At 30.3% G+C, this 25905-nt stretch overlaps 1 protein-coding gene across 2 annotated transcripts in view; it reads right to left on the reverse strand.

The window, feature by feature from the left end:
• Nucleotides 1–7774: 7774 nt before the first annotated feature.
• Nucleotides 7775–25905, reverse strand: part of LOC136075503 (chymotrypsin-like elastase family member 2A) — a 44616-nt gene continuing 26485 nt past the window's right edge. For both annotated transcript variants that reach the window (XM_065788877.1, XM_065788878.1), the window contains exons 3-7: nucleotides 25406–25534; nucleotides 15229–15408; nucleotides 14263–14451; nucleotides 13734–14051; nucleotides 7775–8081 (exon numbers count right to left, since the gene is read on the reverse strand). In XM_065788877.1, the coding sequence (XP_065644949.1) occupies nucleotides 7822–8081; nucleotides 13734–14051; nucleotides 14263–14451; nucleotides 15229–15408; nucleotides 25406–25534 (1076 nt within the window). In that variant the 3' untranslated portion in view covers nucleotides 7775–7821. The remainder of the gene's footprint in view (nucleotides 8082–13733; nucleotides 14052–14262; nucleotides 14452–15228; nucleotides 15409–25405; nucleotides 25535–25905) is intronic.

Consider the following 25905-nt stretch of genomic DNA (forward strand, 5'->3'; position numbering starts at 1 on the left):
GATGTATATTTTATCGAAAGTTTTTTATGTTTTGTGAATAAAATTATAGAGAAATGCAAAAGTATTATAATTTGCTCATTCTGTTTTTTAACTGATATATGATTTTGCGTCTTGATTCATATAAGAATAAGTGGTGAAATATAAACAAGTTACACTTTTTTATATATGTTTTTTCCACGTGAAACTTACCTGTAAGTATAACGGTTTATTTTTAGTAACTTTGAGTGATAAAAGCATCACAGCCGCACACGGACTGCACAAATGCTGCTCCTTTAGGAGAAGTATGGTTGTCATGAAATATGAAGCATATGATTGACATATGCTTCCTACATATATAAACTTTCACGCAAGAGTATAATATGGCATTTATTCTTATGTACGCATGTATGTATGTATTATTAATTAGTTCATAAATTTAATTTGTACTTAAACGAATATGATATAAATCAAAACTTTTGGTATAGCAGGCAAGTAACAACTAAATAATGCAAATATTGTTATCAACTTATTTGAAGAGTGGACTTGCAAAACAAGATAGTTCACAATAGATATCATTAAAAGATTGTTGAAGACAAAAATTTGAAAATCCTGCTCTTTTGATCTTATTTTTATTACAAAATAAAAAAACGTTTCATCTGGTTTTGCATGTCAATTGTTTGTTTTATCTGGCTTTGATCAAAAATTTATTTCTAACTGGTTTTCAAAAAAGCTTTATAAAGTCAACTTGACAAGTGACGATTTTAATAATCAATATGATTGTGCAAAACGCCTCTCTGCCTTAGAAAATAAGTAATTTTAATGCTTTTAATGTTTATAGGATTGATGAAGTTAAAACTCAATTGTAACTATTTAAATATGGCTTTTTTAATTTTAGTGAGTTTTTAGTATGTGATTTTTTTCTTAAGTAACGTCCTCCAGTTTTTTAAAACGTTTTTAAAACAGAATGTTGACTAGATAAAATTTTTGTCTCGTTTTGCATCGACAATAATTTTTTTTTAACCGGTTTTACACGGACTGAATAATTTAAGGCAAGTAGAATGTTATTAAAATGGTGGCTTTTAATTTTAATTTTTATTTGTATAGATGTAGGAGTATTAGTACTACAAAAAAACATAGCTAAATCTTTTTTTCTTTAAAAGTGAAAAATCTGGTTTTGCAAGCCCACTCCTCATTTAATGCTAAACCCCATATGATTATGTTTCGTAACAAAATCTTTAATTCCTCTTAAAGCTTTTTTAACAAACACACTAAAAAGTTGCTGTTTGCAAGCGTTTCTTGTAATTACAGTTTATGGTAATTTAATCTATAACTAAAACATAAAAGATTAATAACAAAAAGCAGATTACAACAAAAAGTACAAATTAGCAACTAAAGTCAAGTCAGATACTGCTATACCTCGTACTAAATTGCTTGCAATAAATTTTTTAATATTTAATCTTTTATTTAATTTAAAAAGAGAAACTCCATTCATATATATATATATATATATATATATATATATATATATATATATATATATATATATATATATATATATATATATATATATATATATATATATATATATATATATATATACCGCATGATTATAACGTAGCACCATTTGATCTTGGAACTATTATATTCAGCAACTTTATCCCCTTTATCTACGGTTTTGTGTTCTGATAATATATTTTATTATCTTTAACGTTTAGCATAACCTGATAAATCAAAAATACTTTAGCTTGGCTCCAAACGGATAGTCGCCATTATTAAGTTAGTTAGTAAAACTATAGATGTTGCATTAGAGATATAGGAGACTATACAAGATTTATACGACTATAAACTACGACTATTCGAGAATTATAGATGTTGCATATACTCTTAAATGAAAGTTTAATAAATTAGGTTTAACTTTTTTATTTAAAAATTGATACCAAATCTAATGAACTTTGAATGTATTTTTTTAATTTTTTTTAATTTGCATATACTGCAGAACCCTTTAAAAAGTTAAAAATAAGTTAAGTCAAAATGAGTAAATAATGTGCTTTCTATACTTTAAAGTAAAAAGACACAAAAAAACAAAAGGCTAGGAGTTGATGAAATTAACAGCAACGCTGTAATAAAATCTAAACATTTAACAGAACCTCTATTTGAAGCTTTTATTCTTTCTTTTAAACAAAGAATATTACTCAAAAATCATAAATTTGCAAGTTATATTAAGACTTTTAAATCGGAGACGCTTCTGTCTCTAATCTATAGATCATTTTCTTATTATAGAACATTCTACACAAGTATCTTTAAAGTACAATGTACAAAAGATTTTTAACATTTCACTAGATACTTAAATAATGATTATATTCAAGTTAGAACTCTCTACAAAACCACAAGTTTTTTATCATTGCCGAAGGTCCTTGCAGCCGTGGCGCAGTGGTTAGAGCGCTTGCTTTAGAAGCAGGAGATCCAGATTCGAAACGAAATTTGGACCATATATTGCGTCACGGTAAGGAAGGAGGCGTGAATTTCCTAGTTAAATGCACTTCCACGGTGCTCTGTGACAAGACCGTTAGGTCTTCTTGGGGCACCTAAATAAAAAAAAAAAAAAAAAAAAAAGTATAAAATATAATAACACAAGTCTGCGACATAAAAATTGTTTCAAATTTAATAAGTAATTTTTATAGTATTTTTAACACTGATTTCGGGAAAAATAGTGAAAAAATTCCATCACGTACAGTTATTTCACTAACTACTTGTCTTGTTTTAGCTTTTTTGATATTTTTTATAAATAGCTCAGTACTCTAGTAAGTTTGAATTTTGGTTTTTAGGATCTCCATAAACAAAGAAACATTTCCGATTTAGTTGAAAAGGTATATTTTGCCTATTTTGGTATAAAGTTGGGCGATCAATATAAGTCTTGGGTTTCGCACAAAGTTTATTCAATATGTGTTGAAGAACTGAGGCAATGGTTTAAAGGTAAAAAGCAGTCCTTACGTTATGGAATACCAATGGTTTGGAGGGAGCCCAAAAATCATAGTGATGACTGGTATTTTTGTTCTTGAAACGCACAAGGTTTCAATTTGAAAACAAAAAGGATATTTCTTACCCTCACATTCAATCAGCCATTCGCTCTATTACTCATAGACCTGGAGTACCAATACCCTCTCCAGATTTTTTGGATGATATTTTAGATGATCATGAGACATTAGCTCAGCAAGGTGATAGTAAAGAAGACAGTGATTGCTATGTTCCTGGCACAACCAATCTCATTCCATTCTCACAATCTGAACTGAACAATGTAGTTAGGGGTCGTCCATAAAGTACGTACGCCAAAAATTTTGAAATTTGACCCCCCTCCCTCCTGTTGCCATGCGTACTTTTATGTCCCACCCCCCTTAAAAGTACGTACGTTTCTCAAATACCCCCCCCCCCCTCGAATATCTCCCCCATCCCTCTTTTATTTTTTTTTCTCAATAAAAAATATTATTTAAAAAAAAAAAAAAGACGGAGGGTACCTTATATACTTTATACAACGAAAGCTCTTTGTTTGCGCATTTTAAAAACGTCTTTAAGTATATATGCAAATAATAATTTAAATAAATTAAAAATACATAGAAGGTTTGTGGGTATTTAGGCGAGAGGTTAATGCGGCGGAAATAGTCGACGGAGATCCAGGTTCATTTTCCGGCGAAATCACGTAAACCTGTTTTTTGTTTTAATAACGAATCAAATGTAAATAAACTATACTTAAAGTGGACGTTTTTTTCAGGCACCCCTCTTTAGTAAGTAAAAAACGAGTCTTACGTGAGATCAGTAATATTGAAAACAAAGGGTAAAACCCAGTGGGAGGGGGCAACAGCAAATTTTGTGCCCTTTTGCTAATTTAAGAAGCTTTTTATTTTAGCAAAACCTAGCGGTCAAATTTGGAAGATTTTGAGACACCATTGACACGTTTTTTTTGGGGGTGACTCCGTCCCATCAACCACGGCCCTCAGGTCTTACACAGGGCCAGTATATAAGGGGTGGCTTGTGTGCATGGGCCCCCTCAGGATTTTTTAATGTTCCAGATAGAACACTTTCGCACATCGTGCAAACTTAAGTTTGTTAATATGCCAAATGAGGTGGCCTTGCAAAAAATTTGGATGGCGGAGGCCTGGGAACAAAAAGCCCTAAAGCGTTTGCGCTCCTTCCCCCCCTTCCCTGCCCAAACGTGAGGGAAATATGTAGCAAAATTTTTAACTTTAACATCTAAAACTAAATTTAAATTTATCGACAGATTTTAATTTTTGTAGAAAAATATTGTAAATTACTAAAAAGTTATGACCATGCAAAATTTACACCCCTCTCATTTTGGAGGTCGGGAGGGTAAGCGTTTTAAGGCTTTTTGTTCACAGACCTCCGCCATCACGATATTTTGCAAGGCCTCCTCATTTGGCATAGGTATAAACGAACTTAAGTTATGAGTTTGCACGATGTGTGAAAGTGTCTTATCTGGAACATCAAAAAATTCTGTGGACGCCCATACATGTGTGTGCATAGAGGAAAACTATACCCTCTACTCCATATACCATACATCTTTTTATGTTGGCAAACTAGAATCTTAAGACAGAATGTAACTTTTCTATTGATTAGCTGGTAAATTGTGATAAATTAGAAAATCGAAGTACGTACTTTTAAATTGAACCCTCCCCCCCTCCCATACGCTTTCGTACGCTTTTTGAAGACCTCCCCCCTATGAGCGTACGTACTTTATGGACGACCCCTTAGAGACCTAGGTCTTCCTAAAGACTCGGCAGAAGTTTTAGGATCTAGATTGAAAGATAAAAATATGTTGGCTCCGGGTACATCCTTTTCTTGGTATTGATCAAGGGAAGAGGAATTTGTATCTTTCCTCTCTCAAGATGATGACCTGGAATTTTGCAGATATGTTCCTGGACTTATGGCATATTTTAAAATAGAATATGCTCCTGATGAGTGGAGACTTTTTATTGATTCATCAAAAAGAAGCCTTAAAGAATTACTTCTGCACAATGGCAATAAGTATTCTTCTATACCAGTTGGACATTCGGTTCACTTAAAAGAATGTTACGAAAACTTTGAAATAGTTTTAAACAAACTCTGCTACTCAGACCACAAATGCGGGGATTTAAAAGTTATTTCAATGCTGCTTAGTCAACAAAGTGGCTATACAAAGTTCTCTTGCTTTCTCTGTGAATGGGACAGTCGAGGCAGAAAGCAGCACTACATAAAAAAAGTTCAACCCTTGAGAAAAACCTTAGAAGTAAGGGTTAAAAATGTTGAAACAAAAAGCCTTGTGTATCTTAAAAAGGTGTTACTTCCACCACTTCACATTAAACTGGGGCTAATAAAACAATTTGTTAAGGCGTTGCTAAAAGAAGGGGAGACTATCAAATAACTTTGTGGGCAGTTTACTGGTTTATCCGAGGCAAAGTTTAAGGAAAGAATCTTTGTCGGACCAGACATTAGAAAACTTAGAGAGATCCTAATTTTGTGGACAAAATGGAAATAAAAGAAAAGGCAGCATGAACATCCTTTAAATTAGTTGTTACCGGTTTCCTAGGGAACAGCAAAGATCCAAACTACAAGACCATTGTCACAGACAGATGGAAATTTAAAGAAGATATCAGGGAAGATGGAAGGTCAACATGATATTGGATTATTGCTTGATGTTGAAGAGAGATGATCCTGAACGAGTTCACAGCCAGAAAAGCAATAAAAGAAGCTTCGACAGAAAGCAAAAACGTTATTATAAGGACTTATAAGCTGAAAGAAAAATGTAAGTGTTCTTGAAATATAGTTTAGAAGATAATTTATACATAAAACAAAATTCTATAACGTTTGAAAAATGTGAAAAATTGGTCGAATTTTGTTATTTTACCCAAAAATAATCTCTTTTTTGTGAGAAAACCGGACGTGATAGAAAAAAATAAAATGTATCAAAAAGAAGTGTGGAACAAGATTGTATTGTATAGTGTCTAGTCTACTATATAAAAAATATCTGTTTTTATTTCAAAATTGTGTGTTCCCCAATTCTCCATTCTTGCAAAACTCACAAATAGGTGTATAGTGATGAACTGACAATAGAAATATAGATTTGTTAAAAGCAGTATATCAGATTAGAAATAAAAACAGTGTCAATAATAATCTAATGTTTTGAGACGGTATTTAATCTTCTCCTCGAGGGATCATTAGTTAAAACAAGTGGAACTCGACAACGAATTTGAAAGAATGTTTTAAGTTGTTTTAAGTAATGATCCCATGAGACAATGGACTTTTTTCTTCGGCTCTTAAGGTCTTATGTAACTGTTGTGAGTTCCTGTTAATAAGTTCCACTTAGTTGTTGTTTAAAGCTCTTTGAATATGATGGTTTATTATAGAGAAGGGGTAGTCTTTTAAAACAAATGTCTTGGCTTGAGTTTCAAGTTTGTAAAATCTTAGTGCTTATCCATAAATGATACCAAGTTTCTGATGCCTAATATGATTTTATTTGAAATGTAGGTGTCTGTCGGTTTCCTATAAAGCTTTTCTGTAGCGCTACCCCTGGGTATTTTGTAAAAGCAAGATCTAAAAAGTTAATTGTATGTTCTTCGGAATGGTTCAAATAATCTGGGTAAAATAGGTGGTTGGCGGAATCTGAGCCAAGTTATTAGAGAGTATATGGTCAGGTTTCTCTTGAAGATTTATTTCACTGCCTCTATACTATCTTCATGAGGAATATTAGAGTAGAGTGATATGACATCCGCTGTAACCAATATTTACTTCTTCGTTGTCAGTCTTTTTTATTTTGGTGAGTGAATCAAGTGAGTGCTGTCCCTGAGATAAGCCGGTAACGTTGCTGTTAGACTAATGTTGCTAATATTTTGATGCGTATTCGGAAAGTTCTTTAGCTGATTGTTAAATTGTGGAAAAAGCGAGTTGGGGGATTTGTTTCCATGAAGGCACTTGCACTCTCATTGTTATCTTGTCTGCTTAATGCAAAGAACAGCCTACAGTTGATTATCCTCCAAATTTTTTATTTGGGAGGTGTATTTCTAAAGTGAAGTGGGTTGTGGTGAAATAATGAAGTTCAGTCCACTGCTTGTTGTGGAAAATTCTTTTTCTGTACGTGTTTGTTTGGATAAGATGATTGCCGATTCATCTCTGAGCTGATGTTTCAACCTTGACTTTTTCTTCCTGAGTATATGTTTGCATCTAATGCTCAGCGCCCATGCCATAGTGGCACAAATAAACTTTACATGGTGAATGTTGTCACTAATCGCTTTTCCATATTGGTGTTTTATAGGCTGCTTTACATGCCCGATTTAAATGTGCTAAGTAGAAGAATTAATGCTTGAGGAAGAAGTATGACATTTTTTTGTGGTTATTAAGGTGCTCCCAGAAGTCCTTAAGATCTTATCATGGAGCATTTGTCTTGGAATTTTACGCCTCCTTCCTTACCAATGTCGCTTATTATAAAGCCGGCGTCAAAACTTAGACCTTTTGGTTCTTTACCAGAACTCTAACCACTACGCCACGGCGGACATATTAATATATAACATTTTAAAGTATTTAGTCCATTCTTTACTCTCAAAAATTAGATTTTTTCATTTTTCTTGCAATAAAACTCCTATTTAAACAAGTACAAACTTCTGTCAAAAAATAACTGTGTGGTTTTTATCGAAATAAAATTTTTTGTTAACATTTACTTTAAAAAGTGATTAGTTTTGCTAATCTGTTTTGCCCTCATAAATAGAGCAGAGGAGACAAAGTTTAAAAAGAACTTGAAATTTAAAAAAAAATTAATTTCATTTAAGATTTAGCCCTACTTACTAAAATGTTACACTTTTAACAACTAATATATATATATATATATAATAATATATTTAAGATACAAAGTTCTATAAGTTTATTATTAAATGTATTTGCTCTTGATGAACGTTCTATTTCGTACGAGGTGGGGTTTTGCACAGATACTTTATAGTTTTCATTAACTATTGTTTTAATAATCCAATCTTCAAAAGAAACTATATTAGTATACAAACTGTAAGCATTCAGTCCTCCACATTTGTATCCACTAGATGTGATACCTCGCTCATACCACAACCCTAAAAATATATTGTGCATTTTCATTTTTGTTATTGAAAAGAATTTAATAAAAAATGCATTAGATAATAAAAAAGATAATAAACTTACTTCTTTTATGGAGACATTCAAAACAACAATATTATTTAACAATTAGTAACAGTTCAAGACCACTAGAAGTAAGACCACTAAGACCACTAGAAGTAAGACCACTAAGACCACTAGAAGTAAGACCACTAAGACCACTAAAAGTAAGACCACTAAACCACTAGAAGTTTTAGCATTAAATTCTAACAACCTTGAAAGAAAAATTAGGGAAGCTTTGGAGATATAATTCCAACAAATTGGTCCATGCAATCCAACGGGAATAAATTTGGATAACGGTCAATATTTAAACAAAGATTTTTGGCAATTAACGATACGTTTTATTCAAATCAAAAATTGACGTTACAAAATATATACAATGTTTTCTTTTAACGAGTTTTTTCAGCAATTTTTGTAAAAGTATTTAATTTTATAATCTGATAACGAGACCGTCTAGTAGTCTCCAAAGATTACTAATAAATAAAAAATATTGTTGCTTTGAATGCCTCCATAAAAAAGAAGTAATTTCAAAAATAAATTAAAATAATAAACTATTTTTCTTTTGGGCTGTCCATTAATTACGTCAACAAAATAAGGTCAAGAAAAGTTGACATCAATAACGTTACTTTTTTAATTAAATTTAGTTACTTCGTTACTAGTCATGCATACTTACTTAGTTACTAGTCACGCATACTGACTAAGAAAAAAGGTATCAAAACGAGACTATTACATGTCAGGACAGATGGTCTGCCACTTGCAATCAAAGTTGCTCATTTAGAGAGAGATCTTAGAATTTTTATCTCAAATGATCGTAAATGTAATTCTTAAGTTTTAGCGGTGAACGCTAACCGCCCCTTAGAGATGCTGAAAAAAACTTTTCGCAGCCGTAGTTTATCAGTGTGGAAAGAAGCGTACACCACGTATGTTCGTCCTCACCTAGAAAACGCTATCCAACTGTAGTCATCTTACCAACGAGCAGACATAGAAGCACTGGAAAAAGTTCAAAACCGTGTTACAAAAACCATTCCTGAGATTAAGCATCGCACCGCCGAGCAGCGAAGAGTCATGTTAGGTTTTACAACACTTGAAGAAAGAAGAAAAAGAGATGATTTCATTCTGATGTTCAAGTTCCTGCGTGAATTTGATGAAAAAAACTTTCACGTATTATTCAATCGTCCTTCTTCGTCAAAGTATATTATGTGTGGTCATAATCAAAGACTTTCACAGCAAAGGGTACTCAATTGCGTGTCAAAAAAAAAATTCTTCACGAACCGTGTTCTGTTGCAGTGGAATAACCTGGTGCAAATAGTAATTGACGCGACTTCCGTCAACATTTTTAAAAATCGACTAGATGAACATTTAAATTAGTTAAAAAAGAAATTCAAACGATAACTGGAAATAAGCTCTCTCCACATATGTTTTCAGTATTCTATTATGTTCCTAAAGTATGTTGTCGCAGATGTGCAAAAGTATCTTAAGACTGTTAGTATAGAGGTGCCTGATGCAGCACAACTTTGTTGGTAATTTAAACATAGCGAACATTCATGATTTTTCAAAAGTCTGTAAATTTATTAAGGATTTTTGTAAATATTTTAAATTATTGACCGCTAAAATAAACTAAAATAAACTCAAAAAAAAAAAAAAAGTGTTTGTAGTCTTATGTTACCTACTCACCCAACATTTAGCATTTTAATGACATTTTCTATATTTTACTTTTTTTAAACAGTGTTGCCCTTTAAAAATACCTGACACACACAGAACTAAGTGAACACACGCGAGATGTTTACTCGTAACCGTATTATTTTTTCAAAGTTCGTGTTTGTTGGCCTGATGTAAAAACAAAAAAAGATTTATGTAAGTACATAATCTACATTATATTATTTAAATATTTATACCAGAATCTGCAACCTGCTGCCCGCAAGCAGGTTGCGAACCCTGGACTCTATTAGATTTAGTTTGCTTTCAATGTGAAATTGGATTAGGTCTAAGTTAAAGTAAGGAGGATTGGCACATTCACATTTTGCGACTCTGCACTGTACATAAATTATGATAAAAATTTTATAAATACTTAACATTATATAGGAACAGATCTGTTGACGGCACGTTAGTTACTACCGTTATCCCAAGTTAACTAAATGCTAACGTTATCCATGCAAAAACAGTATATATATATATATATATATATATATATATATATATATATATATATATATATATATATATATATATACATATATATATATATATATATATATATATATATATATATATATATATATATATATATATATATATATATATATATATATATGTAGTTCATAACTTTTAGATTAATTATATTTATATTTTTTAAGTCAGCAATTATTATTCATAAAATATAGCAACTTAAAAATATAAATTTGTTTTGTTAAAGAAGATCTTGAAGATCTTATCAAAAGTTTCAATAGTTACGATTTCTTTATCATAGCAAGAATTTTGGAAAACATCGAGGAATACTTTCCTCCATCAAAGTTTTAATGTTTCTCTTTATTCTTTTAAATTCCATAACTCGAATGATTTTTTCATTATTGACATAATATCAACTTGCAGTTCTTCGATAAGTTGAGTGAATTTAATTTTTTTTACCTTTTGTCATACACTGAAAGAAGTTTAAACCAATAGTGTTGCATCTAGTAATCACTTTTACTCCTTTTACTACTACTACTACTATTACCACTCCTACTACTACTACTACTACTACTACTACTACTACTACTACTACTACTACTACTACTACTACTACTACTACTACTACTACTACTACTACTACTACTACTACTACTACTACTACTACTACTACTACTACTACTATTTAAAAATGTTTCATTTTTTCTAAAAAAGAGGTGGGGTGGGTGGGGGTTAAATTAAGTGTTGACGTGATTTTATAGTGGGGTCTCTGAACGTTTGACAAGTTGATAACAAGGGGGAGGGGAAAGGTAAAAAGTGCCAAAAAATAGTTGACGTATTTAATGGACAGCCCCTTTGCATTATATGCTAGAAAATTTTTAGCAAACTGAAATGTTTAAAAAAAAATTATCAAAAACTAAAAAAATTTCAGTTAAAATACTTTATCAAGAGCTTCTTTATAAATTTATTGCGACAAGAACGTCCTCTTTACGACACAATTTTTAATATATACAGTACTGTGAATAAGTTTTCAGACCACTTACATTTTTTCAAAAAATCCCGGAGAATTCTTTTCTAATATTTAAGTTTGTAGTTCTAAATTATAAACTTATTAAAACACATGTATTTCACACAAAATATGGAACAATTATAAACTTTTTAATGTCAAACTTCATAAAAAACTCTTAATATTTACTATGTCCTCCTTTTGCCTCAATCCCAGCCGATATTCGCCGGGGAATAGATTCATACAAAATAGTTATAAAATCCTGGGGTATGTTGTGCCATTCTCTTTGAAGTACTTCAAAACATTATTCAGCATTTCGGGGAGCATGTTCAAACTTCTTTCTGTCCAGGTAATCCCAAATATGCTCAATTATATTCAAAACTGGACTCTGGGGAGGCCAGGTAATCAATTCCAGTACTCCTTCCTCTGCCATTTCATTTAAATAATTTTTTGCCACTCGGGAACAATGTTTTGGGTCATTGTCCTACTGCAGAATAAAATTATGACCTATTAGTCTCATTCCGGATAATACAGCATGGTGCCTTAAGATATCCACATAACGTTCCCCGGTGAGTCGCCACCCTATTTTGATCAAATCACCTACTCCAGATGAAGATAAACAGCCCCAAACTTGTAAAGAGCCTCCTCTGTGTTTAATATTAGGGTTTAAGCACTCAGGCTGATAGGCTTCTTCAATTCTTCTTCAAACATATTGGCGTCCCTTTGTTCAAAAAATTTCGAATTTGGACTCATCGGTGTACAGAACCCGATTAAACATTTCGTGGGCCCAATCTTTGTATTGCTTTGCATATTTAAGTTGTTTTTTCTTTATTGCCACACCATAATAATGGTTTTCGAATTGCAAAACACCCTCTTAATCCCGATTAAAGTAGGTGCGTCGAATAAAAGAAGAGCTGACATAATTCCCAGTTGCTGTGTTAATCTCTTCTGCCAGCTCGGTTGATGCGTTTTTTGTATTTCTTAAAGATCAGGTTTTTAAATATTTATTGTCATCTTTTGTTAGCTTAGGAGGTCTACCACTTTTCTTTCTATCTTTAAGGGAGCCAGTTTCTCTTAACTTTTTAATGATTTCTGTAACAGCATTCTTCGAATATCCTATTTTGGATGTAGTTATGACACATCGTTTTAATAAATAAACAAAAAAATCCCTCATGTTTCCTCATCAATTTTGTTTATTTATTCAGTAATATATTCTTTCAACATTTCTGATATATTATTAAACTTAAGTACGCTTCAAAAAAATTACATAGGAAAAAAATTGTAAATACGTCCAATTATACAAGTGGTCTAAAACTTATTCAGAGTACTGTATATCTATATATACATACATATATATATATATACATAATATCCAATATATGTTATCCAATACTAAATCAAAAAAATTTGTTTTTATAATTAGAACATAAGGTGAGGTTTGTCTGTCACGCTTATTTTATTCACATTTTAATCGTGGAATTTCTGATATTGTTTTTAACAATTTTTTTTCTATACGAAGATTAGATGGAACAAATTTAGTTTCATTCCACATTGCTTTCCAACTGTCACGGATAGGTACTAGCTGTAATAGCACAATTTCTCAATTATAAACTTCCATATCTCTAAGTCGTATTACTACCTTGAATGGTTTTTTTCGCAAAATTCAATAAAAATTATCATTCTGTGCGACACAACAGAAATAATGATGCAGGTAAAAGTATTGGTATTACAGTTTGCTCCAGGAATTTTTCTTATTTTTTGAGTAAGATTTAGCTGGAGCAAGTCTTCCGATGTCAGGCTTTACTTTAGAAACTTACAGCAACATCGCATTTATAACACCGATATATTTCAAAGATGAAAAAATAAAACTTTCCTCAGAACACGGTTTAAACTAATGATAAGCTAATAATAATAATGAGGTAATACTAAGAAACTTTATCGCTTTATACCCCACTACGTGAATGACATAAACTTCAACAAATAAAAAACATGAAGTGTCTAGGTAACTGATAACAATACTTAATTTAATTTATTATTATTATAAACGCAATTTTTTTTTTTTTGTTAGCACACACATGCTATGCGACTAGGTGCCTGTTGAAATTACATAACTTGACCTTTGGCGTTACAAAGCATAAACAAAAAACCTTAACAACAAAAAAAAATTAAAATAAGAAAAGAGTTTTTAATACATTAAATTAAATACACTTAACTAAATATCATAGATAGGTATAAAATGCCTAGAAATACCATACATATCTAGCTAACGCACTACGTTGGGCTAACATTGAAACATTGTCGGAAGCGTTGGGCCAACGTGGTGTGCTAACTAAGTAGAAACCCCTCACGTAAAAAAACCAAAAACGGAAAAACATGTTGTACACAATTTATAATTAATATTTAAGTTAAATAAGTTTACCATTTTTTTTACAAGCTAATGCTCCACCACTGTCATAGTTACATGGACTGATGGTGCCATTTGCAAAACCTGCACATATACTATGAAAAGACACTACATTGTTGTCAAATGAGTTATTAGCATTGCACGTGTTATACGGAACGGTGGGTATTTTTGCATGTCTTAATTGATCTGTTATTTTGTCACCAAAGGTAATGTGTCCCCAACCAACTATATAACAATCTGTTACTTCATCAAATGGATTTAATACATCTGGCAAACATATAGAACTAATAGAGTCTTGCAATAAATCCAAATCTTCTGCAAGTTCTAAGATTGCTTTTCACAGCAAAATAAATAAACTTTAGATCATTTTATGAAGCAAAAACAATTAAACAGTAATTTGAAATAAAATTTATTGTTTATAAGTCTTTTTTTTTAATTATACAGTACTTATTTACACTACAAAATATTATTATATATTTGCGATGATATACTTTATCTTATACATAATCATTTTCTTATAGTATTGCCTAAAAATAATAATTACCAATATCTGCTTTAACGACAACAAAATATTCACTTTTGTTCCAAGTATGTTCTGTTACCCTGTAATCGTGATGAACAGCTATTCTGTTTATTGATACTAGTTTGCTTTCTGCATCAGGTATATGTGTGTTTGAATTAACCAGAACTTGAAAGTTTTCAACTGCGCCTGGGCCAGTTAAATATCTTTCATCTTAAGAAAATTGTTTTCAAATTTAAATAAGTTTTTTGTATCAAATAATTAAAACTACATTAAACATTTATTTGCGTTCTATTGCGGTGATTATAGAGTAGTTTTTGAGTTAATCTTACAAGTTTATTTTAATCCTTACAAGTCAAACAACTTATAAAAATTTGTTATGAGCTTTAGAATTAATTCAAAATTATTTTCATTCGCGCATTGGACATCTTTAACAAGTTCATTTGCTATTGTGGGACCGAACTTTAGGAGTCCCAATTCTTTTCAAAATTGATCTAAACAGTAAATTACATTAAAGTTTATACGTTTAAGGATGATTTTTTATTTTGTAATGAAAATTTTTTTAATTTATAAAAATAGATTTAAAAATTACCTTCTAATGGCACTCAGAAAATTCCGCGATCGTTAGTCTTTATTAAGGTCATATTAATCTAGTTATTTGGCGGGAATTCAATTGAAATTCAATTGCAATTCAATTGCATTATTGAGAACTTATTGAATGCAATTCATTAATTACCTATGGAACATTTATTGATTATCAATCGAACGTTTATTGAATACCAACAGAGCGTTAATTGAATACTATTGGAACAATTGTTGAATACTAAAGGAACTCATATTAAATACTTATGGAACACATAGAGGAAAATAGTTATTTAAATAAAGTAGTTTTTGCATTTTTTAAGTTAACAAATAAGCCTAAAATGTTATAAATTTTTATGTAAATAATATTAATCCACTAATACTTTTGTGTAAATAATTTTAACTAACCTACGCAATGTGCAGCTGTTATTACAAAACGCTTCGATAGTATTGAAGCGCCACAGTAATGTTTTCTTTGATATTGAAGACTTACATGCCAAGGCCATTGTCCTTCTTCACTTGGACTACCTCCAGTTATTCTTCTAAATCTTTTTACTTTTGAAACTATTCCACAATTTAGGCGATACACTATTGAAAATATAAATAATAACTAAAATTTAAAACTTGTGGAAAATTGTTGCATGCGCATTTTGTTGCATCTAGTATTTTAAGGAACTGAGAGGAAACAATGTAAACTAAACAATTGCTTTTTTTAAAAAAATTTTGGTTCTTTAATACAGAATTTGAGCAAAGTTTAAACAAATTTATAAAAGTGTAATAAATATTAATTGACTCTAGGAATAAAATAAGGGGTAGGGTGAAGGGGGGTAAGTAGGGAGGGGGGAGGGGGTGGAAGATCCTTTAAAAGTACCAAATGCTTTCTTAAAAAAAGTAAATAAACGCAACTAAAATCATCCGACTGAAATGTATCAAATGTCCCACTAATCAACTACATTCTTCAAAAAACTGACAATAACTTGAAAACCACCTTCTTTGAGGGAGGATTCTGATGGTCAGAACAAAAATTTGATAAATTCTAATAAAAACTTAATAATAACAAAAAAAAAAAATTTCTCTCTTTTTTAAAAGAAATTTACAATTTTTAAAAAAGACGTTATCAATTATTGAACATAAATCGTTAACTTAATGTAAAGATTTGAAAATAGTTTTTTTTTCTACTACTTACCAAAAATTATTAAAATAAAACGACTATATAAAGAAGAGGCATAGAAATTAGACAAAGAATAATCGGTATCGTGTAAATCGACACCGAGAAGAATATTTTCGTGTCGTTTCGCTTATATACTAATGCCAATACCATCAGTATTAGTTCGATACCACACAATTTTGAAGATAAAAAGAAATGTATGGTATCGAATGGTTGCATACCCATTCCTCCCACATCTTTTTTTGTGCAAACATATTGTAGAAACCTCTTGATAGTTTTGATGAAGATTACATGGTTTACGATTTTAATAGTTTTTAATTAATAGTTTTTGTAAATACATGTTTTTTTGATAAGCATAACGCTTATAAGCATATGGAGGCTTAGGTTTGGAAAAAAACAAACATATTAAGCATATTTCTGAGCCTCGATAAACCATTTAAAAAATCTAAATTTTATTTAATTAAAAATTTTTAATATTTGTTTATGTTTTTAATGTTTATGTTTTGCAATGCAACGACTTTATGAAGTAATGAAGTCATCGTGTTGCAAAACCTAAACCTCAATACTTGAACAGAAAAATATTTAATTTAAGAGTTGCTCTAAAGTGTTTTATTACTCTCTCTCGCTTTTAATGTGTAGTTTATTTAATATCATATTCAAAGTGTTTATTTTATTTCAGTCTTATAACCCTAAGCAGCCATGGCGCAGTGGTTAGAGTTCTGGCTTAGAACCCAGATGTTCCAGGTTCGACGCCAGTTCCAGCCCAACAAGTGACATTGGTACGGAGGAGGTGTGACCTTCTTGTGAAACGCTCTCCCGCGGTGCTCTGCGATAAGACCGTAAGGACTTCTGGGAGCACCTAAAATAACTGCAAAAAAAAAAAAAAAAAAAAAAGATTTTCAGATACTGTTAAAAATAGTAATAATAATGTCAAAGAGAATAAAGAGAAAGCAGCCTACGTTGGCACTTGTACTTCTATTAGAAGTATGCTTAAGCTTAAGCATATTTTTAAGCCTCTTTTAACTTTTTGGTTAAGCATACTCGAGTCTATTTCAAAAATTTCATATGCTTATAAAAAAAAAAAACATGTATGTTGTTAATTACTCGCCTGTCCAGACTCACCCAATACCTGTCCCACTTTACCTCATTGTCACATTTCCTCTAAAATCAAAAAAATATATATTTTATTATAAGATGCTGTTAATCTTAGAGAATGGAATCAGTGAAATGATGCTTTGTTTGTTAAAACTTGTCCCATAAATTTTTTTAATGTAACACTTCTCCCTATCTCCCCTACCATTTGAAGCATTAAATGATAAGAATGATGTCATGCAATGCTACAAACCCTTTAAGAATTTACTATACGATCTATTATACTATATAAGTTAAATGTTTCCAATTACAAATCGTTTATAAAAATAAAACACAAAACTTTTACCGGTACTCCCTTAAGCAATATTGGCATAGTTTATATAGCTATGAATAAGTAAGTAGTAGAGTTGTTTTAAATCATTTTTATTTAAATAATTTTACGTCTTATTCCGGCGTGAGACGTCTCCCGGACGACGCGTGTCCTCTTGGATATAAGGTTCCAATATTTTTGGCAACTTTTGTTGATATGAGTTTTCCTTGACAGATTTTAATCACGATAAATATCAAGGAACTTAATAAAGGAATCTTTTTCTAATTTTTACATTATCGATCAAAAGTTTACTCAAATCTTTTGGCAAAAAGATTTGACTCAACTTTAGATCGTTTTTTTTGTTGCGGAACGGAAAAGAATCCATTTTGTTTTGTCGATATTTAAGGTTAGTTTATTGCATTTGAACCAGACAGAAATTTAAATGAATAAGTTCCTTATTCATATTTAAAAAAAATTGTTAATGTCTTTGTCTGATAAAAATAAATTCGAAGCTCATTTTTTTTTGTTGAAGCAATAAAATTGTTTACATGAGTACTTATAACAGATAAAGTTGACTTATATACAGGTTTTACAGGTCTTTTTTTGCTTTTTTATAAATATTGTCTTAATGAGAGGGTTACAACTTTATAATAGTCTTGAAAGTCTTTACTATTGTCTTATTAAGGTCATCGGGATAAATGTCACTATAGAGATACTTGTGTTTACGTAATCAATTAGATAAATCTAATTGCTTACGTTGAAATTAATCATAAAAAATATGCGTATTTATTATTCTACAACTTACTAAAAAATATTGATGTAAATAAGTAAGGAAATGTCGTTGTGGAGTAGACTTATCAAGACCTGAATTTTATGTGTCCGGACGTTTGTAGTACAGTTGAGTTATAGCACATAGAAACCAGAAACAAAAATTGTGTTAATCATAATTAATCATTAATGTGTTAAACTCAGGGCCGGTTTAACCACTGGGCGAACTAGGCGGCCGCTTAGAGCGGAATGTTTTCTAGGGCGGCACTAAAACTAGCTACATAAAAAATAAATATATTAAAAACATCTCTTTGTATTAAATTTAGGAGATTTGAAAAAGTACTCTTTTAAATCGCGTCAAATAAAACAAAAGAATCAACTTTGATACTTTTGTTGATACTTTCGTTTCATTTGATACTTTCGTTTCATTTGATACTTTCGTTTCATTTGATACTTTCGTTGATACTTTCGTTTCATTTGATACTTTCGTTGATACTTTCGTTTCGTTTGACGCAATTTAAAAGAGTACTTTTGATTTCCTTTTTCTTTTTATACTTTTTATGCAGAATGAAATTTTGTGGCAATTAATACAATGCAAAAGTTTTCATTACTCATTTATAGAAAATTGCTGGCGTGTCAATTCAGAAATAGCAAGAAACTAACTTTAATTAATTATTCTATGATAGCAATTACGAAGTAGTATAGTAACAAATTAACTGATTTATACTGTGTTTTTATACTAATAAAGTGTTATTATTTATATTTATGGAGCTTTAAAAGTTTTAAAATGTATTTTTAAAACTTTTATAAAGAAGTTAAAATAATATTTTAATTTAAAGATATTAAAGATGTACGAGGTGATCATTTTTATTATTTTTAGCAGTTTCCTTTGTTATTTCAATCCACGATGGCAGAAAGAAAAAAATTGTCTGATGCAATATCGTAAACGACGGGCTCAGGATGTCTGCCAGATCAGGGAAATCAGGTTAAAGTCAGGGAATTTAGATGTCTTCAAAAAAAATTAGGGGAAAATTTGGGAAATTAGGTCAAATTTTAGAAAAATCAGGGAAAAGTCAGGGAAAAAATCTTTAATTATAAGTCTTTTTTTTATCACTCAGTTTAACTCTAAGAAAAGTCGTTACTTTTTTGAGCTTGATTAGTAGCAAGCTTTTAGTAACTAACTAATTAGTACTAACTAACTAGTAGCTAACTATTTAATATTATTAGTCAGTTGTTTTTATTTTCTTGAGAATAGAACAAGTTTAAGTAAATTAAATAATAACCTTAACATATTTTGTTGATCAGTGGTACAAATACCAGAATATAAAGATTGGTTAAAGAGTGGGGATACAAATACCTCAGCAAAATGTTGAGTTTCTCCACTTCCAAGAAATATAATTGAATTGTCTAATATGGGCCAAAGAGCGTTAAAAAGTTATTTAACAAGAAAAAAGCATTGTGAGCGTTTGTCTCTTCACTTAAAAACGACATCTATTTCCTCTTCCTTTTTGTGGTTCTTGATGGATTGATGATGAAAAGATGACTTTAAGAGCTGTTAAAATTTGGGAGAGCATTTTTAAAATATGTAGGTTTAGGGAATCTCTACCAAAGAGTAAGCAGCCTTCGTGCATGAGCTACCAAATTGTTTTATCTGCAACTAAGGATCCTCTAATTCTAACAAAGTTTTATTTTTTATATGGCTCATATTATGCAATCCTTTTTAACCATATATTAATATGCTAAACCTATGATGTCATTTTTATATGACAACCTTTATCGACTATTAAAAAGCATAATGTCAAAGTTCATTATAGCTGATATTTAAGATCAATGTAAAACAGCAAATAGCGTCTGCAAATTGGATTTTACTAAAGAAATAAACTATTTAAAAAAGACAGATATTGGATGTGGTGCCAACACTGTTATAGAGAATAAAAAAACAAATGATGAAAACATTCCAAAAGATATTTATGCTTTCATTTGCAGTTGCATATGTTTTCTACAGTCGTTGACATGTAAGCGTGTGCAAAAATTGCCTTTAAAATATGCCATTGTGCGAAATGTATAATGTTTTGAACCAAAAATTATGTGCAATGAAAAATTAGCAACGGAAAGAATAAGTGATTTGGTCAATAACTTGATTCAATTGCATTGGGTTACCCCAAAAGGTGGAAATGAGGTAAATACCGAATTCAAGAGATATTTAGAAAAGATTGTCTCTAAAAGCATGGTACTTTTCATGAATTTCAACAAAATAGATGATAAATTGAATAAGCTCTTTTTTTCTAAAGTTGGTGGTTTAGATGATTATCCGGCCCTGTCCAAACTAATCAAAATGGTGTTGAATATTTTTCATGGTTAAGTTGCGATTGAACGCGGGTTTAACATTAACAAAATTTTTTTACAACCTAATTTAATGAGTAAATTATTAAAAAGCCAGAGAATTGTGTATAACCATATAAAAGCACTGGACTTAAACGCAGAGTCTATAGTTATCTCTAAGGAACTGATAAATCTGTAAAAAAATCACGGAAAAGATTGAAATGACAACTCAAAAGAAACTGCGCTTACAGATGTTCAAAAGCGAAAAAAGTGACTTACTTGCTATAGACATAAAGGGCTTACAATCTAAAAAGGTTGTTCTGGAAAAAGTAAAAAAAAACAACACTAAAAAGTGATTCAGAAGCAATTCTTGTGAAAGCTGCTAATAATGCTGAATAGCTCATACTTATGCTATTGAAGCAAAAGTTATTCTTGAAGAGAGGTAAAAGAAGAAAGAAGAGTTTAAAAAGTTAGATGAAACAATTGATTTATTATTTTAGAAAAGTAAAGAACTTTGAAATTTTAAATATTAATTTATAATTATTTATATACAGTAAAATCTAAATTTATATAGATATTTAAAAGATATTTAAAAGTATATTATATGAGTTATTACTTATTTTTAAAAAAGTTTTTAATATTTATGTGGCAATACTTTTTCAGTCTTTTTAACAAGAATTAAAAATTTTGTTTAAACTTTTATTATCCTTTCAGTATTATTCTTTCTGAACCATTTGGTGTATGTGTATTTTTCATCTTTTAAATATATATTTTCATTTTTAGCTTTATATTTTACTTTTATATTACTTGTGTAATTCAGTTTATTTTGTTCTAAATGCTATTTATCAAAACAGTTTATAGAGCTAATAAAAACAAAGCATTTTTACATTTTACTTAGATTAAATTTTAAATGTACTTTAATAAAAATAGTAACAATGACAACATACTAACAATACTTTGAAAAATCTAATAATGATGCTTTATTTTGAATTGTATATAATTTTTCCATTCCCCAATCCTTTTAAAAAAGATCGGGTAACCTTTTTAAGTCTGGAAAAGAGGTCGACGATTAGAGAAAAGCGTTCCACCATCAGGGAATAGTCAGGGAAATCCACCTTAAGATTTTGGTAGACACCCTGGGGCTGCAAAGGAAGGGTTTATAACAAAACAGCCTGGTTTTTTGTTAAAGTATCTATGTTCACGGCAGAGAAATAAAAATGGCACAGATTAGTTAAACAATCAAGTTGAAGCAGACAGGGAAGCCGATGAGATGACAGTCTCAGAAGAATTTGAATTACATAATGTAATACACGTAGCACACAAAGAATCGGAAGTGCATCAAATCGATAAATTCTCTGGTCTATTTGCTAGCTATAGCAATCCGACTATTTGAGTCGTATTTGATGATGAAATGCAACAACTTTTGATAGAACATGCACTAAAACAAGTCGATCAGCTTAGCTTTCCTAAGGATATTATACTTGTCAATGGAAATGGAGTTTGCAGACATTGGCCGCAGTATTCTGTAAGTAATGACTCTGTGTATTGCTTCTGCTGCAAAATGTTTACCAGTAGCACAACAGCTGCATCATCTCTTTTTTCCAATGGTTCACATGATTGGAAAAACATGTCCAAAAATTCTGTCAGGGCATGAGAAAAGCAGTGAACATCTAGCGAATTTTCAGTGATGAAAAGAGCTTAAGCTGCGTCTGCAAATCAATAAAACAACTAATGCCGAACATTTGCGTCTTGTTAACAAAGAAAAACAGTATTGGCAGAAAATCTTGAAACGGCTGATAGCTTTAATTAGAATTCCTGGTATACAAAATCTTGCTTTTTGTGAAGCACATTAGAAACCGATCTTAAAAGTACTTAGCACCACTGATCTTAAAAGTACTTAGCATCACGAGCAGATGTTAGAAAAATTCTAACCTCTGCTTGTAATGCTAAGTACTTTTCAATAATTATAAATTGCACGCTGATGCTGGTCATGTTAAACAAATGACTATGACTCGCTTTGTGGATGTGATTTTAAATTCAGAAAATGTCTTTTCAGCAACAGCATCTATAAAAGAACATTTCTTAGATTTTGTGCCTCTAAAGGAGACAACTAGTGCTGGTATAGCTGAAACTATCATTAAGCAGTTAGGCGAGATGTCTTTATCCATTGAAAACTTACGCAGCCAAGGATATGACAATGATAGAAATATGATGGGGAAAAATAAGGGTGTCTAACGAAGAATTTTAGATGTCCATCCCTGAGCATTGTTAATTCCTTGGTGTGCACATACATTGAATTTGGCTGTTAATGATGCTGTTAAATGTTGCTTAGAAGCAATAGCCTTCTTTGATCTGGTGCAACGTGTATATGTATTCTTTTCTGCACTCGTCGCTGGGAAGTTTTAACACAACGTGTTTCTAATCTCACTGCTAAATCACCGAGTAAAACAAGGTGGGAAAGCCGAATTAATGCTTTAAAACCTCTTCGTTATTAACTTGGTGATCTACGATGCTCTGGCAGAGATTGCGGACAACACAAGTTTAACAGGATCATCTGGTAATTCAACACGGGTAGATGCGGTTTATTGCAAACGCTATTTCTAGTTTTAAGTTTGTCGTTTCTCTGGTTGTGTGGTACTACGTGTTGTTTGAGATCAGTATGACTAGTAAGCAACTTCAGGCAAAAGAATTAGATATGCATGGCGCCGTAAACTATCTTGAAAAAATAAAAAAGTTTTTGTAAATAGCAGAAATAAAATGGAGTTTAAGAAAATACTAGTAGATGCAGTTGAAATTGCAATCAGTTTAGAGATACCTGCATTTTTTGAACCCGATCCCGAACCAACCTGTATCAGAAGAAAGAATAAACAATTTACGTATGAAGGAGATGACAAATCTATTCAAGATCCAAAAAAAATTCAAAATAAATTTTTACTTTGCTATTCTTGACACAGCAATAAATTCGGTTGAAGAAAGATTTACTCTTATGCAAACAATAAGTTCGTTATTTTTTTTTCTTTATGATGTACACAGTTTACAGAGTGTAAATAGCAAAGAAGTTATGGAACATTGCTTGAATCTTGAGAAAGCTTTGCAACATGCAGACTCCAAAAATATCGATGCAGTTGATCTATGTAGTCAACTGAAATCAATTTCAAGACGAGTTGCAAGGTGTACATTTCCACTAGATTTACTAAATTTTTTATTAAAAAATAATCTAACAAATTGTGTCCCCAACACTGTTATAGCTTTAACAATCCTCTTGACACTTTCAGTTTCCGTGGCTAGCGGTGAGCAAAGCTTCTCAAAACTCAAACTGATAAAAAGATTTTTGAGAACGTCAATGCAGCAAGAAAGACTTGCTGGATTAGCTACTCTGTCAAATGAACATGATATTGCTAGAAACATTGACCTGACTGAACTCGTTTCTACATTTGCAAAAACAAAAACGCGAAAAGTGAAGTTTTGAAATTATTTATTAATATATTATAAAGCTACACGAATATACGCTTCTTTATGATTATGCATGTATGTATTCTTCCGAATGTTAATAGAAAATGTAATAACATAACTTAAGCATTCCTTTGTGAAAGTAAGTTGGGCAGGAGGTAGGGGCGCAGTGTATCAGATTCGCCTATGATGTCAAATACTCTGGCGCCGGTTCAGGTTAAACTATATATGCATATATATATCTATATATATATATATATATATATATATATATATATATATATATATATATGTAAATATATATACATATATATATATACATATATATATATATATATATATATGTAAATATATATACATATATATATATACATATATATATATATATACATATATATATATATATATATATATATATATATATATATATATATATATATATATATAATTATCATTATTATTATTGTTATTATTATTATTGTTATTGTTATTATTATTATTATTATTACATATTATATATTATTTTTATTTTAGTTTTTAAAAAGTAAAGAAATAAAACAAATCATGAAAAACATAAAAATAAGCAAAAATATTATTCATAATAAATGTAGACATAAAGATGTGTTTGATGTTGATTTAATGTTGATGTTGGTAAACACGTTGTTCTTGTTTATTTATTTCTGCGTGACCGTTATTTTGTTTATTTATTTTTTATTTGACTCTTACTATACTATTACACTATATTATTATACTAATTCAGTGGTATTGTTATCATAGCTAGTGTTGCATTTAATACCATAAATGGCCAACAGCAAACTTTTACCTTTACAGTTTGTAATTTTATTTTATTTTTATTTAGTTTTCTTTTAGCCAAAATATTTAAGTGTATGACCTTAAGTTTAATTGCATAATAATGTTAACACTTTTCAATTTAGTAGTTCAAGTAAGCCTAGAAAGTTGATAAACTACAATTTTGTTTACAAAAAAGTCATTTTTTAGAAAATCAGGAAAAAGGTTTTCATATAAAAACGTTATTGGAAAGATTTAGCAAAATAAGTAGATCCATATATATGGCATCACCAGAACGTCATCTATAACATCATAATATTCGCCTAACTTATTTAAGAAAAGAAATATGATTTGGAGTTTTCTTTTTAAAAATAGCTTTTTTATAAACATATTTTCATATGAATGATAATAACTTTTATAAAAAACTGCCTTACAATTTTATAAATTGATTTTACTACGTTGTTTTATAATAACACACAGAGGCGATTTTACGGGGTGGTGTGTGTGTGTGGAGAAGGAAGGAGGGAGGCCAGCCCCCCCCCTCTTCCTTCCGCAATTATAAAACTTTAAGTTAAATGGTTTTCAAACGTTGTTTAACGCATACTTTTAAAGCATTAAGTTATTGTAGCTGTTTTGACCACACGATTTTAATATTTAAAAAAAAATATATAAGTTAAAAAAAATACCTTTACTTTCGCAATACTTTTTACAGTTGTGAAGTGCTTCTGAATGATTACAAAAACTTGGTATAAATGTTGCTACCTCTTCGCATAGTTTAGCTTTCTTTGTATTCACTTTTTGTGGCTCACACCAACCTATATAAATTAAAAACCTAAATCTTTATATATTTGTCTTACATTTTAAATGTTGAACTGTATTGATTTTTTTTTAAACATTTTTTTTAACATTAGATTTTATATTACATAGTTTTGGATTTTCAATATTAATTTTTGGTTAAATATTTTAGCTATTAAACCAATTTAAAAAAAAGATATCTGTTTTTATATATTTATCTTATATAAAAAATGCTGGTTAGGAAACATAAAATAGTGGTTACCTTTAAATATCTATAAGTTCTATCAAACCCAAATCATCTTCTTTACTATGTAAATATTTAACATTTTTATTCTTAGAACTTTTACACTTATTTATGGTCAGTGGCGCAACTATTATTTTGGCGTAACTA

The sequence above is a fragment of the Hydra vulgaris genome, chromosome 01, assembly GCF_038396675.1.
Source record: "Hydra vulgaris chromosome 01, alternate assembly HydraT2T_AEP".
Taxonomy (NCBI): domain Eukaryota; kingdom Metazoa; phylum Cnidaria; class Hydrozoa; order Anthoathecata; family Hydridae; genus Hydra; species Hydra vulgaris.